General features: G+C 42.0%; 1 protein-coding gene across 3 annotated transcripts in view; it reads left to right on the forward strand.

Moving 5' to 3' along the window:
* stk39 (serine threonine kinase 39) overlaps positions 1-17,930 on the forward strand; it is a 183,632-nt gene that overhangs the window by 111,150 nt on the left and 54,552 nt on the right. For all 3 annotated transcript variants that reach the window (XM_067444560.1, XM_067444558.1, XM_067444559.1), the window contains one exon: positions 15,595-15,717. In XM_067444560.1, the coding sequence (XP_067300661.1) occupies positions 15,595-15,717 (123 nt within the window). The remainder of the gene's footprint in view (positions 1-15,594; positions 15,718-17,930) is intronic.

Genomic DNA, 17,930 nt, shown 5'->3' on the forward strand with positions numbered 1-17,930 from the left:
TGAGTGCACTTGATAATTTCCACTTAGTTTCTGGACATCACTACAAATGGTAGTACCCTCAAATAGTGCCCTATTTGGGGGGGGGGGGGGATTTCAGACAACCTGTTTGTCGACAATTTTTAATTGTCGATGATATCGACTAATCGTTTCAGACCTATGAAACACAGATCAAGCATAACATGATGACAGGTGAAGTGAATAACACTGATTATCTCTTCATCACTACATCCGTTAGCGGGTGGGATATATTAGGCATCAAATGAACATTTTGTCCTGAAAGTTGATGCATTAGAAGCAGAAAAAATGATCAAGCGTAAGGATTTGAGCGAGTTTGACAAGTGCCAAATTGTGATGGCTAGATGACTGGGTCAGAGCATCTCCAAAACTGCAGCTCTTGTGGGCTGTTCCCGGTCTGCAGTAGTCAGTATCTATCAAAAGTGCTCCAAGGGAGGAACAGTGGAGAACCGGCCACAGGGTCATGGGTGGCCAAGGCTCATTGATAAACAAGTCCGGTCTATGAGGGCCCTACCTTGCAACTTGCAGGACTTAAAGGATCTGCTGCTAACATCTTGGTACCAAATACCACAACACACCTTCAGGGGCCTAGTGGAGTCCATGCCTCGATGGGTCATGGCTGTTTTGGCAGCAAAAGAGGGACCAAAACGATATTAGGAATATATGTTGGGTCATAATGTTATGCCTCATTAATGTTACATTTATTTACATTAATGTATCAATTTATGTTAGTTTAACTTCTTTATATTCAATTTTTATTTTGCAGTTCTGCATCATGTTTGTTACCCCAATTCAAGTTAAATTTTGAATAAAAAAAGCATCTGAAAATCGACCTTTATACCAATGAGCATTAATGCGCCATTGTTTGTGGTAAGATCATTTGAATGCAGTTTTTATGTTGACATTTTTTCAAATGTTTACACTTCATAAACATGCAGTGATAGACTCTCTCTCAAAATGCATGTGTGGAATGGTTCTTTACTAAGCAAGTGGTGTAAAACTCTCTCGGGTCACCCTATTTCAGTTCAGTTTCATTCCGTGCCTTTAGCAGACACCTAATGTCTCTGAGCTCTGGTGAGCTATGAAGAAAAATGGGCTTCAATGGAGCTAACAGGTTACTGCGTCAAACCATCTGTTTTGTCAGACTCGGGACAGAGAGGGGCGGCTGTCAGCACCCCACACCTCTCGTCCACTAAATTAATGAGAGAAATGGCGGCTAAAGAGCTCTCACATCCATCCATTTAGGAGGATGTACAGAATGTCCCGGTGGAGATGGAAGTAGAGGCTGTGACATTGATGGTCTGAAATCATGGAGGGATGTGGGTGTTTTCAAATGTGGACTGCCAATATTGTATAGAAGTGCAGCTGACAACAGACAGAAAGAGAAATACGCTGGGCACATATAGAATATACACAATGATTATGCTGGTGAATATTAATGCCGTATTAGAAATATGTCAGAATTAGTGGAGTAGAAAGTAAAATATTTGCTGCAAAATGTAACGAAGTAAAAGTAAAAAGTATGCACTATTGATTCTACTAAAGTAAAGTACAGATACGCGAAAAATGTACTTAAGTAAAGTAACAAAGTATTTGTACTTCGTTACATTCCACCACTGATCCATACAAACAACAAAGAACTGAGAAAAACTCTTAAATGCATGCAAACTGCCTTGTGGATGTTTGTAATGGTGTTTTTTAGGTTGAATGCATCAAAGAAGGTGTGTTTTGCACTGATAAAGGGATTTATCAGAGTAGATGGCCAAATGAGTGCACTTAAAAGCTGCCCGGCAGATTACTGTGCAGCCACACGGATATATTAAGAATCTGACTTGTAAAGAATAATCACTACAGCAGATCCATTTAGAATCGATTTTGTTGATGTGATGGTGTTTTAGTTGTCTGAAGTGCTCTGGGAAAACTAGTCTTGCTTTCAGTAATAGACTTTTCTCAATGAATTACAGTATTAATGGGAGGGAGGGAGAAACGCTGTACGGTCTGTTGTCTGGGTGGAACGGAGCCCATGTGTACTTGTTAGATTTGACAACAGTTGCAGTCAGCCGAGGCGTCGTATTCAGGAAAGTGAACCTCTGGGAAATGTAGGTTTAATTAGAGATCTGAAACATTATTTGTAGTACCTCAATTGTGTAATTGGAGTTGTTAGTGGGATGGTACAGTAGTGAAGCTCATCAACTGAAACTGTGTCAACAAACAGCTTTTAAGGGACATTCACACTAACAGTGATTAAATAGCTGGAGGCCAGCGGGTCTCTGTGCTGTTGGTTTCTGGAGTTCGATGGCAGTGTCCAACTTTATCAGGTGATGGATCACTGTCTCTCCTCCCATCAGTTCAAAATGTCTCTGGCTACATCTCAAATGCTGATCTCAGCCACTGCACTGAAAAATAATCATGTTTTAATCAGCGTTTTCCAATAAAACGATTTAAACATCCTTTATACAATCAATTTTCTGGAGATGCAAAATGCACATGCATTTTTGGCCTTTTAGTATGTTAGTTGTTTATAAGCCAGTGAGCTCCAAAACGAAGACAAAATTCGCATTTAGGTCCTTTAGGTCTGTGCTGACTCAGGGCCGACTCGATCACACGATCCGCTCTGTGCTGTCCTGACTCAGGACCGACTCGATCTCATGATCCGCTCTGTGCTGTCGTGACTCAGGACCGACTCGATCACATGATCCGCTCTGTGCTGTCCTGACTCAGGACCGACTCGATCACATGATCCGCTCTGTGCTGTCGTGACTCAGGGCCGACTCGATCTCATGATCCACTCTGTGCTGTCGTGACTCAGGACCGACTCGATCACGTGATCCGCTCTGTGCTGTCCTGAATCAGGACCGACTCGATCACATGATCCGCTCTGTGCTGTCCTGACTCAGGACCGACTCGATCTCATGATCCGCTCTGTGCTGTCCTGACTCAGGACCGACTCGATCACGTGATCCGCTCTGTGCTGTCCTGACTCAGGACCGACTCGATCACGTGATCCGCTCTGTGCTGTCCTGACTCAGGACCGACTCGATCACATGATCCGCTCTGTGCTGTCGTGACTCAGGACCGACTCGATCTCATGATCCGCTCTGTGCTGTCGTGACTCAGGACCGACTCGATCTCATGATCCGCTCTGTGCTGTCCTGACTCAGGACCGACTCGATCACATGATCCGCTCTGTGCTGTCCTGACTCAGGGCCGACTCGATCACATGATCCGCTCTGTGCTGTCCTGACTCAGGACCGACTCGATCACGTGATCCGCTCTGTGCTGTCCTGACTCAGGACCGACTCGATCACGTGATCCGCTCTGTGCTGTCCTGACTCAGGACCGACTCGATCACGTGATCCGCTCTGTGCTGTCGTGACTCAGGACCGACTCGATCTCATGATCCGCTCTGTGCTGTCGTGACTCAGGACCGACTCGATCTCATGATCCGCTCTGTGCTGTCCTGACTCAGGACCGACTCGATCACATGATCCGCTCTGTGCTGTCCTGACTCAGGGCCGACTCGATCACATGATCCGCTCTGTGCTGTCCTGACTCAGGACCGACTCGATCACGTGATCCGCTCTGTGCTGTCCTGACTCAGGACCGACTCGATCACGTGATCCGCTCTGTGCTGTCCTGACTCAGGACCGAATTGATCACATGATCCGCTCTGTGCTGTCGTGACTCAGGGCCGACTCGATCTCATGATCCACTCTGTGCTGTCGTGACTCAGGACCGACTCGATCACGTGATCCGCTCTGTGCTGTCCTGACTCAGGACCGACTCGATCACATGATCCGCTCTGTGCTGTCGTGACTCAGGGCCGACTCGATCTCATGATCCACTCTGTGCTGTCGTGACTCAGGACCGACTCGATCACGTGATCCGCTCTGTGCTGTCCTGAATCAGGACCGACTCGATCACATGATCCGCTCTGTGCTGTCCTGACTCAGGACCGACTCGATCTCATGATCCGCTCTGTGCTGTCCTGACTCAGGACCGACTCGATCACGTGATCCGCTCTGTGCTGTCCTGACTCAGGACCGACTCGATCACATGATCCGCTCTGTGCTGTCGTGACTCAGGACCGACTCGATCTCATGATCCGCTCTGTGCTGTCGTGACTCAGGACCGACTCGATCTCATGATCCGCTCTGTGCTGTCCTGACTCAGGACCGACTCGATCACATGATCCGCTCTGTGCTGTCCTGACTCAGGGCCGACTCGATCACATGATCCGCTCTGTGCTGTCCTGACTCAGGACCGACTCGATCACGTGATCCGCTCTGTGCTGTCCTGACTCAGGACCGACTCGATCACGTGATCCGCTCTGTGCTGTCCTGACTCAGGACCGACTCGATCACGTGATCCGCTCTGTGCTGTCGTGACTCAGGACCGACTCGATCTCATGATCCGCTCTGTGCTGTCGTGACTCAGGACCGACTCGATCTCATGATCCACTCTGTGCTGTCGTGACTCAGGACCGACTCGATCACGTGATCCGCTCTGTGCTGTCCTGAATCAGGACCGACTCGATCACATGATCCGCTCTGTGCTGTCCTGACTCAGGACCGACTCGATCTCATGATCCGCTCTGTGCTGTCCTGACTCAGGACCGACTCGATCACGTGATCCGCTCTGTGCTGTCCTGACTCAGGACCGACTCGATCACATGATCCGCTCTGTGCTGTCGTGACTCAGGACCGACTCGATCTCATGATCCGCTCTGTGCTGTCGTGACTCAGGACCGACTCGATCTCATGATCCGCTCTGTGCTGTCCTGACTCAGGACCGACTCGATCACATGATCCGCTCTGTGCTGTCCTGACTCAGGGCCGACTCGATCACATGATCCGCTCTGTGCTGTCCTGACTCAGGGCCGACTCGATCACGTGATCCGCTCTGTGCTGTCCTGGCTCAGGACCGACTCGATCACGTGATCCGCTCTGTGCTGTCCTGACTCAGGACCGACTCGATCACGTGATCCGCTCTGTGCTGTCCTGACTCAGGACCGACTCGATCACGTGATCCGCTCTGTGCTGTCCTGACTCAGGACCGACTCGATCACGTGATCCGCTCTGTGCTGTCGTGACTCAGGACCGACTCGATCTCATGATCCGCTCTGTGCTGTCGTGACTCAGGACCGACTCGATCTCATGATCCGCTCTGTGCTGTCGTGACTCAGGACCGACTCGATCTCATGATCCGCTCTGTGCTGTCCTGACTCTGGACCGACTCGATCACATGATCCGCTCTGTGCTGTCGTGACTCAGGACCGACTCGATCACATGATCCGCTCTGTGCTGTCGTGACTCAGGACCGACTCGATCACATGATCCGCTCTGTGCTGTCCTGACTCAGGACCGACTCGATCTCATGATCCGCTTTGTGCTGTCGTGACTCAGGACCGACTCGATCACATGATCCGCTCTGTGCTGTCCTGACTCAGGACCGACTCGATCTCATGATCCGCTTTGTGCTGTCGTGACTCAGGACCGACTCGATCTCATGATCCGCTCTGTGCTGTCCTGACTCTGGACCGACTCGATCACATGATCCGCTCTGTGCTGTCGTGTCTCTGGTCCGACTCGATCACATGATCCGCTCTGTGCTGTCCTGACTCTGGACCGACTCGATCACATGATCCGCTCTGTGCTGTCGTGTCTCTGGTCCGACTCGATCACATGATCCGCTCTGTGCTGTCCTGACTCTGGACCGACTCGATCACATGATCCGCTCTGTGCTGTCCTGACTCAGGACCGACTCGATCACATGACCCGCTCTGTGCTGTCCTGACTCAGGACCGACTCGATCACATGATCCGCTCTGTGCTGTCGTGTCTCAGGACCGACTCGATCATGTGATCCACTCTGTGCTGTCGTGACTCAGGACTCATGAATTCTTAAATTCAACTTATTTTTTAAACCCTATTGGCATCATGACTTTCTTATTGTGATGTATGTTCGAGTGAAAGAGCTTATGGAATAAGAAAAAATGTTGGACGGAACCTCCATTTGGCTATGAGGAATTGATTGGATGGTACTTGTTTGCTATTGGTTGATCTCATGTGAGTGACAGGTTGGTTGTCCCGCCCTCACACCAGTAAACACATCATCATAAAAGAGATATTGCTGTAAAAGAAGGTTATGAGGACATATGAACTAATAATATTAATAATAATAATGATGATGTGCATAAATTATTTGTAATAAATACTGCAGTGTTCCATAAAAATTATGAATGGTCATTTTGATTTTTATGATGACATAATGGAGTAAGTTTATGCTTTAAAAAGAATTATTCTTTGAAAGTAAATTTAAATATATTATAATTAAAGAAAGATAAAAATTATTTTGAACAAAAAAGTTATGATGTTTAGATAATTTGTCCACAAATATAAAAATGTATTACCAAAATGTATCTTTCCAGATAACCAAGCAAATATTAAAACATTTTTATATCAATATGTTTGGGAAATAATCTATAATAATTTAAAAGTTTTATTTTTATTTTTTATGCAGGCTATTTGAAAAAAATGCTCACCAAGGCTGTTTACTTGATCACAAATACAGTAACAGTAACAGTAACATCTTGTACATTTTCAGCATCATTTAACCAGTCTTCAGTGTCCTTCAGAAACCATTCCAATATGCGGATTTGCTGCTCAAAAAACATTTATGATTTCTATGAATGTGGAAAAGTGTTGTGCTACTTTATATTTTTGTGGAAACGTTGACATCTTTCATGAACAGAAAGTTTGTGTGATGCCTGCGGAGGCAGCGGTTTCCAGGTTTTGACACGGCTACAGTGTGAAGCTTACTAAAAATGTGAATTATGAAATTGAATCGTGGTCCTCATGAATATTCTGATGAAGGATGTGTCAGCAATGTGAGCATGTCCTTTCTGTCACCTGGTGTCTGTCCTCGTCGCTGATGTGTTTGTGTGCTATTGCGACCCTGCTCACTCCCGCATTATGTATCCAGTCAGCATAGCTGGAGCCTGCGGAGAGAGACGGCTGGGAAAGATGCTGTCATGTAAGGACTCTCTGACCTGAACAACTCCTGACAAACACCATTTCTCTCTCTCTCTCTCTCTCTCTCTCTCTCTCTCTCTCTCTCTCTCTCTCTCTCTCTCTCTCTCTCTCTCTCTCTATCTATCCATGACTGTCCGCCTCACTCTGTCTTTGTCATTCTCTTTCTTTTCCTCACCGTGAGGACTTGAATATTAGCAGCTGCACTTCTGTTCAGGACACTGTGGAGAGAATCAGTTTTTGGCCTTGGAATTTCAAAGCGTTCACTTCAATGACGTCCACTTGAGCAATACAGATTTGAGCAGCACTGCAAAATCGTGATGATTTTACTGTTATTTATTTGGCCTTTGGGTTCTTTAAAGACTACAAAAATGAACCATAGAACTAATAATTTTTTATGGTGAAATATTTTTTAACACAAATATTTTATTCCTTTTGACGTGAAAAAACTATGACCTTGGTAGGTCACGTGACAACGGCAACATGCCGGATCTATGTGCCGGATGAAGTCAAGGGGGTAATCTAGCACTCGGAAAGCGTTCCACCCATAGGGGCGGCCATTGCTAACCAAGCCATTCATTTTTGAGTCACTTTAACAGTGAATAACTTTACATCTGAGGTGTTTAAAGACTCCATTTGTCCATTGTTTATTTCTAAAAAAAACACGACAATGCATAAAAGGCTCCGTTACCTTGTATCTTACACTATTGCCCCGTAGAAGCTGTTTTTGTAAAAATAGGCTAATGATTGCGTCATAACCAACGCGACTGTTGCACAGTAGAGAAATTACCGTATAGACCTGAGGAGACGCTCGCAGGCAATCTTTTACTGTCTATGAGACAGTCGGGGGGACGTGGAGACATAAAGTCTGATAAAGTCAAGGGAGAAGAATGCGGAGAAGCCGATAGTGAGCCAAAAGCAAACGGACAAAACATTTAAACAACGTGATTCAGCTTTCACTTTCCACAACTACTAGAAGACCTACAGCGGTCCGACAGGAGGCTTACGTCACATCTACGTCGTCAAGCTCAGTCTGAGCCTGCGCAGTTCGCTCAGCCATCAGGAAGTGAGTGCTCCTTTACTGACATCACTTTCCGCCGTAGAAGTCAATGGGATAGCTCTGTCCATTTCTTTTACTGTCTATGGATGAAGTACATCCAGATTACAAAAGTAAACACACTCATTATAGAACATACGTTTTCAGCAGTTGTGAAGTAATTATTTATTCAAAATAAGTACCTACTCAAGAGAGTAAGGAATTATGGCCTCTGTGTTTCCTTTCAAGTTTTAATAATATTTTAAAAGTATTAGTACTTCTACTACTATTTTATTAAAGGGTTACTTCAGCGATTAGCAAATGGCTTTGTATCAGTAGAAACCCTGGAGTATAATCAAATGGTCGTGCTCCCCCACCTCATATCCCCCTGAGATGAGAGATTTATGCATTTTATTTCTGGAAAAATCCCCCCCGTGACGCAAATGGACGATATTTACTTCATCTCCAGCCAGCAGAGGGAGCTATTTCCGCATGTTTTCAACTCGCACATGTGGGATAGTGATGGGAAGTTCGGTTCTTTTCCGCGAACCGGTTCTTTCGGACAGTTCGTCTCAATAAACCGGTTTAAAAAACCGGTTCACCGGTTCTTTTACGCTCAACGTGATGACGTCATTTCGCGATGACGTAATGACGTCAAGTCTATCGCATTCGGCAGGCAGGCCGAATAAACAAACACTTTACACACGTTCAAATACATAAAGTCAGTCATTAGTAATCATAACACCAGTCAGATAAAATATCATCATAATCTGATAAGTTTATGTGCAAAACGAGGATGTGTTACAGGTATAAAGTCAAAAAATCAGTCTCATTGCAGAAACAATGACTCACTTACTATTAATTTGTAATTAAATAAATACAGTTTTCCCCTCAGTCAAGTCCTCGGAGTCGTTTCAGACTAAACACGCGCTCATGGCATCATTATGGGTTCACTTCAGAGAGTGAGACAGAGTGACGCGCCTGTGGTGCTGCTATGTCGCCGCTCGCAGTCGGGGGCTCGGCGCATGCTCACTCATCATCAGCTCATCGGTTCGGTTCTCAAATCGGACATGTCCGAAATACACAGTTCTCGGTTCAGTGTACTGGTGATTCGAAAACCGTTGCAACCGGTTCTTGACTCGAGAACGAACGATACTGAGATTCGAGAAACTGCAAGAGTGGAAAAGAAACTTTGCACTTTTGTTTTTGCAATTATTATTATTTTTATTTTTGTTGTTGTTGATAAAGCACACTAACTTTTTAAATTTACAAACAACAGGCAATACCTGTTAAATATTGTGTGTAAGACATTCAGAGTTAATTACAGTATGTAAGTGCACTTTTCCAGCAAATGTTCTTGTTAAAATGTGTGTTTTGATACTTTTATTTGATACTTTAATACAATTTTATTAAAACATTGTTTATTTAATACAAACTCAATTTGTGAATGTGTCATCATTAACTATATAATGACAGTACAGTAGGCCTACAGGGTATTTCATAAATCGTCCTTTTTTCCTGTTACACAGTTTACCAATTATGGTCCAACATATCCGCGAGATCATAAAAAAAACCTTTAGCCTATAATATAATCCTCAACTAGACACAAGAAAACAGTCCTTTAAGATACACATAAACATTAATATTTTGAATAAATACTTCAAAAAACACGTTCTGGCGTTTAAAATGTTCAACAAAATTAAGTTCTCTTCTCTTGAAAAATTACGCGCATGCTCAGTATCTCAGTTCACCGGTTCTCTCAGTATCGAACATGTTCGAAAGATCGAACGTGTCCGATAGAAACGGTTCTCGATTCTGTACTGGTGATCCGACCGAAAGCTCGACCCGCAACCCGGTCCTGCCAGGCAGACTCGAGAACCGCTGTATGTGTGTGTGTGTGTGTGTGGTGTGTGTGTGTGTGTGTGAGCTGCGAACTGCTGCAAGCTGCATATGTAGTCTGATATCGAACCTACTGTGTTTTGATTGCATTTTAAAATGTGTATCGACTTAGAAATTAAGTAGGAAAAAAGCTGTTCCAGAAAATATCATGCATTATTGATTAAAAAAAAAAGTTTAGTTTGACCGTTTTATATTCCATTGTGTTACCAAACTTTAAAATAATATAGTGATAAGACTGATAAGACATTATGTGATCACGTTTGGAAACATCATTCTTTAAATACACTTAAAACCTGCATTTCGTTCATCTGAACAAATAACACGCATGCGCAGCTCATCGGCTCATCGGTTCTCTCAGTATCGAACGTGTCCGATTGAAACAGTTTTCGATTCTGTACTGATCCGAGGATTCGAGAAACCGCTGCCCGCGCATGCTCAGTAGCCTATCAGCTGCTCGTGAGTTCAGTTCATCAGATCTCTTAGCAAAACGTGTCTCAGCTCAGTGAACGGTTGTGAGTTACAACATATACTTCAAGATATTAGTTTATTTCTTGTCGGAGGGACTGTCACTCATGTCAGAAAGTGAGTAACTATAGTAACTTGTGAGATCAGCGCTGATTTGAGACGCGAACCGTTTAGAACGATTCAGTCCGATTTGGTGAACTGGTTCGACCGGTTCACTATAAAGATCCGGTTCAAAAGAACGATTCGTTCGCGAACCGGACATCACTAATGTGGGATCACTTGGGATGGTGCTCGCACTCACAGCACTCAGCTCTCAGCTGCTGGCATTAATTTAAACGGATGCTAAGCAATGTAAGTGTTTTAACTTCTCAAAATAATGTCTATGAAAGTTAAACTTCCAAAGGCATGAACTGAAAACGTGCCAGACTGAACACGCGTTGTGAATGTATGTCGCGAATGTGATTTCCTCAGCTCTCATCATGAGAGCTCATTAGCTCATTTATAACGTTAAATGTAATCTGACTCCTAATCTGAGTTAGTGCTGTGAGACTCACGCGGCAACTCGAGCATTATATTGAACAGACACGTTCAGTATTTAATTGTAGTGTCTGTTCTCTAACCCAGTCACTGTAATCCAGCAGTGGTGGTTTTGGGAATGGCCTCACAGGGCAGCAAAGCATTCTGGGAATTGTAGTCTTTTATCCCCATGAGACAAAAATACATCTTCGGTATTTTCTCAGTCTAGAAGGCACCAAATTTAAATATAATTTCACATTTCTACTACATTAATGACCCAGTTTAGATACAAATTCATCTTTCCAGCGCTGAAGTACCCCTTTAAGTCTTTTTTTCTTTGTTGTAAATATCATAGAGATTAAATAAATTGTATTTTTATTTTTTTTATTTTACTTAATACTCTCTAGGTCTATCTATCTATCTATCTATCTATCTATCTATCTATCTATCTATCTATCTATCTATCTATCTATCTATCTATCGTGCGGGTGGGTGGTTGTATGTGATTGTGTTGTGTATCTTACAGAATTTTATGTATGAACAATATTTGAAAATTTTACTCCATCAGACCTGAAAAAAGACCTTTACTCTGATATTTCCGGTTTCACATGAGGTTTTTTCAAATAGTAATATACATTTTTTTGAAACAACAATAATAATAATAATAATAATAATAATACATTTACCTATAGTAAAAATAATAAAAAATTATATTTTAAAACTGATGCACTGGTGTAAATAGTAAAATATTGTGTTTTTATTAATGCTTTGTGTACACACACACACACACATCTATCTAATAAACATAAAGATATACATATATATCATCGAATTTAATTTATATAAACCTTGAATAGTTTACGCTAGATTTTATCCTCTCATTTATCCCAGTTAATCAACCTTGAATCTGCTGCCTCATAAAACTGGATCTTCCTGAAGCAAAATCTATCATTGAAGAAAATCAAAATCATGTTATTGTGACCAGAGATGAGGTGTTATCTAATGTCTTCACTTATACCTGTAATAAGATTACATTTTAAATGTGTGTAATTCTTCTGTGTACCCAGTGAAGATCAGTGAAGTTGTAGTTGTTGTCCAGTAGGGGGCGCAGCAGCTCGCTGGTTTGACTCTCGGATGACTTGCAGCATCTCTGCAGTAGACACGTGTTGTTATTTTCAGCTGAAATTTTAATAATCTCTTTTTATTGACTGCTGAGGTATTCCTGGTGCTTAATTAAAGATGTGAATACGAATATAATGCTATTAAACCATCTTTTTTTAGCTTTAAAGGCTTGACTGTAAACATTAAGCATTGCCAAAGCATAAAAGGTAAATATACAGTAGTGCAGAAAGTAAGGTGGAGTAAACAGAGATTACAGTGTGAATAAATTTAGATGCTAACATGATATACTTTGATTTTGTTTTTCTCTTGCTCCATTGTAATGATTTGTTTTGTGTAATTGAATGTCTGCATCACAACACTCGATTGCACATCAAATTTTCCACGAGAGCAGTTTACCACTGGGTATTTGAGCTTACATAATGTCCCTAAATGACAGCGAGTGTGTGTTCAAGAGCTCTGCGCCGCTGACCCACTCGTGTTATTCATAAGCACACAGCCCGCAGGTGTAGTTTGTCATGCGCTCATGTTTATTTGTTTCTTTGTTTATCTATGTGTTGTTTTGAAGGATCCAGAGCAGAGGAAGCAGCACACAGAGATGGATGCTGGGAGACGGGTACATGCTATCTAAATCGCTGAACGCTTACTTAGTGCTTCTCGCCTCTAGATGTACTTGTGTGTGTGTGTGTGTGTGTGTGTGTGCGCTGTTTGTCACCTTTTGTCTTGAAGTGGAAGCTGAGTAAATCTCCTGGACAATGTGTCTTTGTCATCACGGGGCGGCCGGATGTATATGTAGTGGCTTGAGCTGAATTTCTCAATCAGGCCAATATGATTTTGTCAATCATGATGTCTGATATCCGCAGTCTAATGTGTCATATTTCACATACGTCCAGAGGATTTTAGGTCTTCTGTGGCTTTTTGATAAGTGTTATCGCTGGTTCTTGGATTAAAGGGACTGAACTAGCTATAAGTCTTCTAGTGTCGCGTGGTTCCAGACTTTGAACCTCCCACTTAGACCAGAAGAGACAGCCTGACAGACATGAAAAGTGTTCAGCTACAGTTAATTTGATGTGCTATTTAGGGGAAGGTAGAAATAGTATAGGGCCAGGTGATATACAGGTTAAAATATTAGTGGTGTACTAGTATTAAATAAATGTGTCAACTCTGAGTAAAAAAAAAAAGAGCGAGAGAGAGAAAAAGATGTGCCAGTGTTTTCTGCTAAATAAAGAAATCAATCACCTTTATTTTCAAATCATAATGGAAAAAATGTGACCATAAATAATACTTAATAATGAATATATGTATATTCTTATATACTTTTATATAAGACGCCTCGTCCGTTTGGGGAGTTGTTTACGCGCTCGCCAGTTTACTGGAATATAGGAAGCCAAACAATCCAAAAGTGGGACGAGACAGCGGGGTGTTACGAGGTTTTTTTGTTTTATTGCATTTATGGTTTGCGCCGCGTGGCCCATTAGGTAGTCCGCGCTGATCCAGATGACATGTCACCTAATGACAAAGCATCTAAACGGTACAAAGAGTAACGGAGGCACTGCACCAGATAATTGTTAAGTGTTCTTTGTGATTTTAGACCGTTTTATGCTGCGTTACAGGCAGGTTTTTGAGGCCATTAAAATATTTTGAAGTTTGACCGCGGCATGCGCGCAAACTCGTGCGCTTTGGTCGGCGCAGCAAAAAAAACGTCCTTGTGCGGCGGCGCAAGCGATTCAAATGAATTGATTTCGTAGCGCAGTGGTGGCGTTGCCGCGTTTGGTGTGAAAGGCCCATTAGGCCGTGTGTCCACGGTCCACCAAAGCGGTTTTTTTCACGCAACTGGCTGGCGTTTTCAATCGTAGCGCTGCGTTTTTAGAAACCCTGGAGTGCAACGAGCGTTAACGCGTCCGCCATATTGCTGAGGGAAAGACTGCGCTGTAAACAAGGGTGAGCTGAGGTTTTCTGAGGATAAAAACAAAAATGACGTTTACATTTATCAAGCTATTTCAGTGGTTTATGATGTACGTGGTTTACAAATTACTTGAGTAATCCATTCGACAGCACACATTTTTTGTGTGTGTGTGTTCATATAAAATAATAAGTATATATATATATATATATATATATATATATATATATATATATATATATATATAATATAAATAAGTTATCAAGTCAAATTTGCCATTACTTGGAAGATTGTCAGAGGAACAATAATTTTTAATAATAATTATTTTGAATTCTTTATATATATATATATATATATATATATATATATATATATATATATATATATATATATATATAATATGTATGTATATATGTATGTGTATGTATATATATATATAGATGTGTATATGTATATATATATATATATATATATATATATATATATATATATATATATATATGAATTTTTTATATATCTTCCATCCCTACACAATACATTTGTTTCAATATCTAATTCTTTTGGCAAACTTGTTGACTAATTCTTCCTCAAAAGCATTTTATCAACCTGGTACCTTGTAAATATGACGTTTCCTAGCGAAACGATATCAAAGCCTGTGTACTTATTCTCTGAAATTGTGTAAAGCCAGTCGATCAGATGAGGGCTTTCCAGAATGAGAGAAGGCTATGAGAGGAATTTAGGGATCTTGTTGAGCAAAATTGCTTCTTTTCACAAGTTGGGTTGATCGCCTGGTTTGTCCTACATCGATAGATGTTGAGATCTTGTGGGCCAGATTAAACCTTTAGCATGTTTTGAAAGATGTGTCTTGGATAAGAGAGCAGATAGTGGGATATTTCAGTGCTGGTTACAGACACCGAGCAGGCCTAAACAAAATCTGGCCTTTTTGTTCAGGTTAGGGCCGGGAGATAAATTAAAGCTCACTTCACTGACCCAGAGAAATAAGCCCTGTAAGCTCAGCACAGACTATATCTGACAAACTCAACCCCTGCTGATATCGAGGCGTGATGCTGTAGAGCACAACCGTAGGGTTCTGAAAGTACAAATGCCATTCATTTACTCCATAGACAAATTGATTTTTAACAATCATTTGTAAACATACTAAGTTGCACCTTGTGTGAGATTTAAAGTTGCTAAGCAATGATATGCTTTTGTAGGAAAAAGGCAGCATGGTTTTAGATGGATATGCTTAATAATTTAACTTTATTTTATTTTTAATTTTATTTTACTAAACTAGTCAGAAGTGCTGGGATCCGAACACCACACTCCGCACACAATACTCATAAGTAGAGGAGCATGCAGCTCGAACACAAGACGAACGAGAACAATACAGGCGTGTCAGGGCTCTGTCACAAAACCAAGAGAGAGCTAGACCGAGATGACAGAACCCTGATGCAGAGCTGGTTGGTTTGGTTCAGGAATTATATTTTGAAATGCTTATGGAGAAATGAATGAGATGAATACTTTCAGCACCAAGTTTGTTGGAAAGGTGTGTGGTTGGTAACTGCTGCGCTATATTGTGTGTTTGACGTCATGTACCGTTCACACCCGCAGGTCAGAAGGGTTCCGGGATCGAGTGGTCACCTGCACAAAACCGAGGATGGAGACTGGGAATGGAGCGACGACGAAATGGACGAGAGAAGTGAAGAGGGAAAGGCTGCCGTCAATCACGGAAGGGTAAGCGTGGCCTAGTTGGATGCCAAATGATCATTCTTAAAGGAATTTTTAGCCAAAAATAAATGAAAGAACGAACTAGTCGACTTGAGACTTGCTTGACAATTATTAATAAAAGACTTGACTTGACTTTGACTTGATATTCATGACTTGAGACTTGACTCAGACTTGAGTTAAATGACTCGAAATGGCTCGTTTTTGTAAATAAATATCGTTTTTTTGAACGCACTCCAAACCTAACCACGTGACGCAGCAGGCAAGCAGAGAGCGCTAACGGAGACAGTCGTGAATGAACATGGAGGGTGCTGCCTGCGCAAAGTTTCCATGGTAATCAGTTACTAACGGATCACACCGCGCGCCCATGCTCGCCTTGTACTCATGCTCAGTGTTGCCAGATTGGGTGGGTTCAGGGTAGAGCTGCAACTAACGATTTTTTTTTCTGTCGACTAATCTAACGATTATTTTTTCGATTAGTCGACTAATCTAACGATTCATTTTTTTACCCTTTGAAATTTTTCAAAATTCTGTGGCACCCAAGGGGGTAATCTAGCACTCGGAAAGCGTTCCACCCATAGGGGCTGCCATTGCTAACCAAGCCATCACCTGCTGTTAGCATCCCATTGACTCCCATTCATTTTTGAGTCACTTTGACAGTGAATAACTTTACATCTGAGACGTTTAAAGACTCCATTTGTCCATTGTTTATTTCTAAAGAAACACGACAATGCATAAAAGGCTCTGTTACCTTGTATCTTACACTATCGCCCCGCAGAAGCTGTTTTTGTAAAAAATAGGCTAACAATTGCGTCATAACCAACGCGACTCTGTCGCACAGTTGAGAAATTACCGTATAGACCTGAGGAGACGCTCGCAGGCAATCTTTTACTGTCTACGAGACAGTCGGGGGGACGTGGAGACATAAAGTCTGATAAAGTCAAGGGGGAAGAATGGGGAGAAGCCCATAGTGAGCCAAAAGCAACGGGAGAAAATATTTACACAACGTGATTCAGCTTTCGCTTTCCACATCTACTAGAAGACTACAGCGGTCAGACAGGAGGCTCACGTCACATCTACGTCGTCAAGCTCAGTCTGAGCCTGCGCAGTTCGCTCAGCCATCAGGAAGTGAGTGCCCCTAGGTTGACTTCATTCTTTCGCCGTTGACGTCAATGGGAACGCTCGGTCCATTTCTTTTACTGTCTATGGTGGCACCCCCCTCGCATAAGTTACGCTAGAGGTGTAACAGTACAGACAGCTCACAGTTCGCTTTGTATCGCGGTTTTAGGTTCACGTTTCAGTACAGTTCGGTATTTGCTATGTTCAGGGGAAAAAGGACTACTGTCAAATGAAAATAAAGAAAATAAGAACAGATAACTTAAATAGAAGCAGCAGCACAAATAAATACTATTGAGCAAAGATGAGAACAAAATAAACAATGCTTTTCAGGTAGGTCTAACATTAGTTTTTAGAGAAATGGAATGAAGTAATCAAAAGTAAAATAAACACACATTTAACTGTTTAAAAAAAAAAAAAAAATCCTTATTAAACTTACAAAAGCTATTCAGTCAGGAGCAGAGAGTGATGTCTTTATCTTTTGTTTGACATTAAACAGACAGCAATGAAGGCTACTGCCCCGTTAAGACCCACGGATAGTCGTAGTATTTTCTGTATAAAGTTCACTTAAGGCATAGAGTAGGCTATGACATTTTGACATACTTTTTGTGAGTTTGTCCGTTTAAGCACAGGATTTGAAAGATAACTCAATATTTGCGCGCTTTGGGATGAGTGCACAAAGACAGATCTATCAGTTAGACACAGGTCAAAAAGTGGTATAACACTTGACATTCTGTCCCCCTCACTTTTGAAATGATGGCCTCACCCCTGTCTGGACATGTTAGGAGTTGATAAAAATGAATTATCCGAAGGGCTCAAATATTATTGAAGAAATGAATAATAGCCTTTATTTCAACATGGCTTTAATATTTTAAAAAAAGGTGACAAGTACTGGACAACTATATGTGTTTTGGCTAATGAGCCTTTGTCATCTGAGTTCATTAAGTTTATTATAATATTAATCATCACCTGGTCACGCCGTACAGGACTAGGAGGAGAGGGAACATTTAAATGATACAAAGAGAATTTATCTCACCCAATATATTGGCCTAATTTCAGTTACATTTCCATTTGAGGTTATGTAGTTTTAATTTATTTAACAACTC

Source organism: Pseudorasbora parva, chromosome 5 (assembly GCF_024679245.1).
Source record: "Pseudorasbora parva isolate DD20220531a chromosome 5, ASM2467924v1, whole genome shotgun sequence".
In the NCBI taxonomy this organism is placed as follows: Eukaryota; Metazoa; Chordata; class Actinopteri; order Cypriniformes; family Gobionidae; genus Pseudorasbora; species Pseudorasbora parva.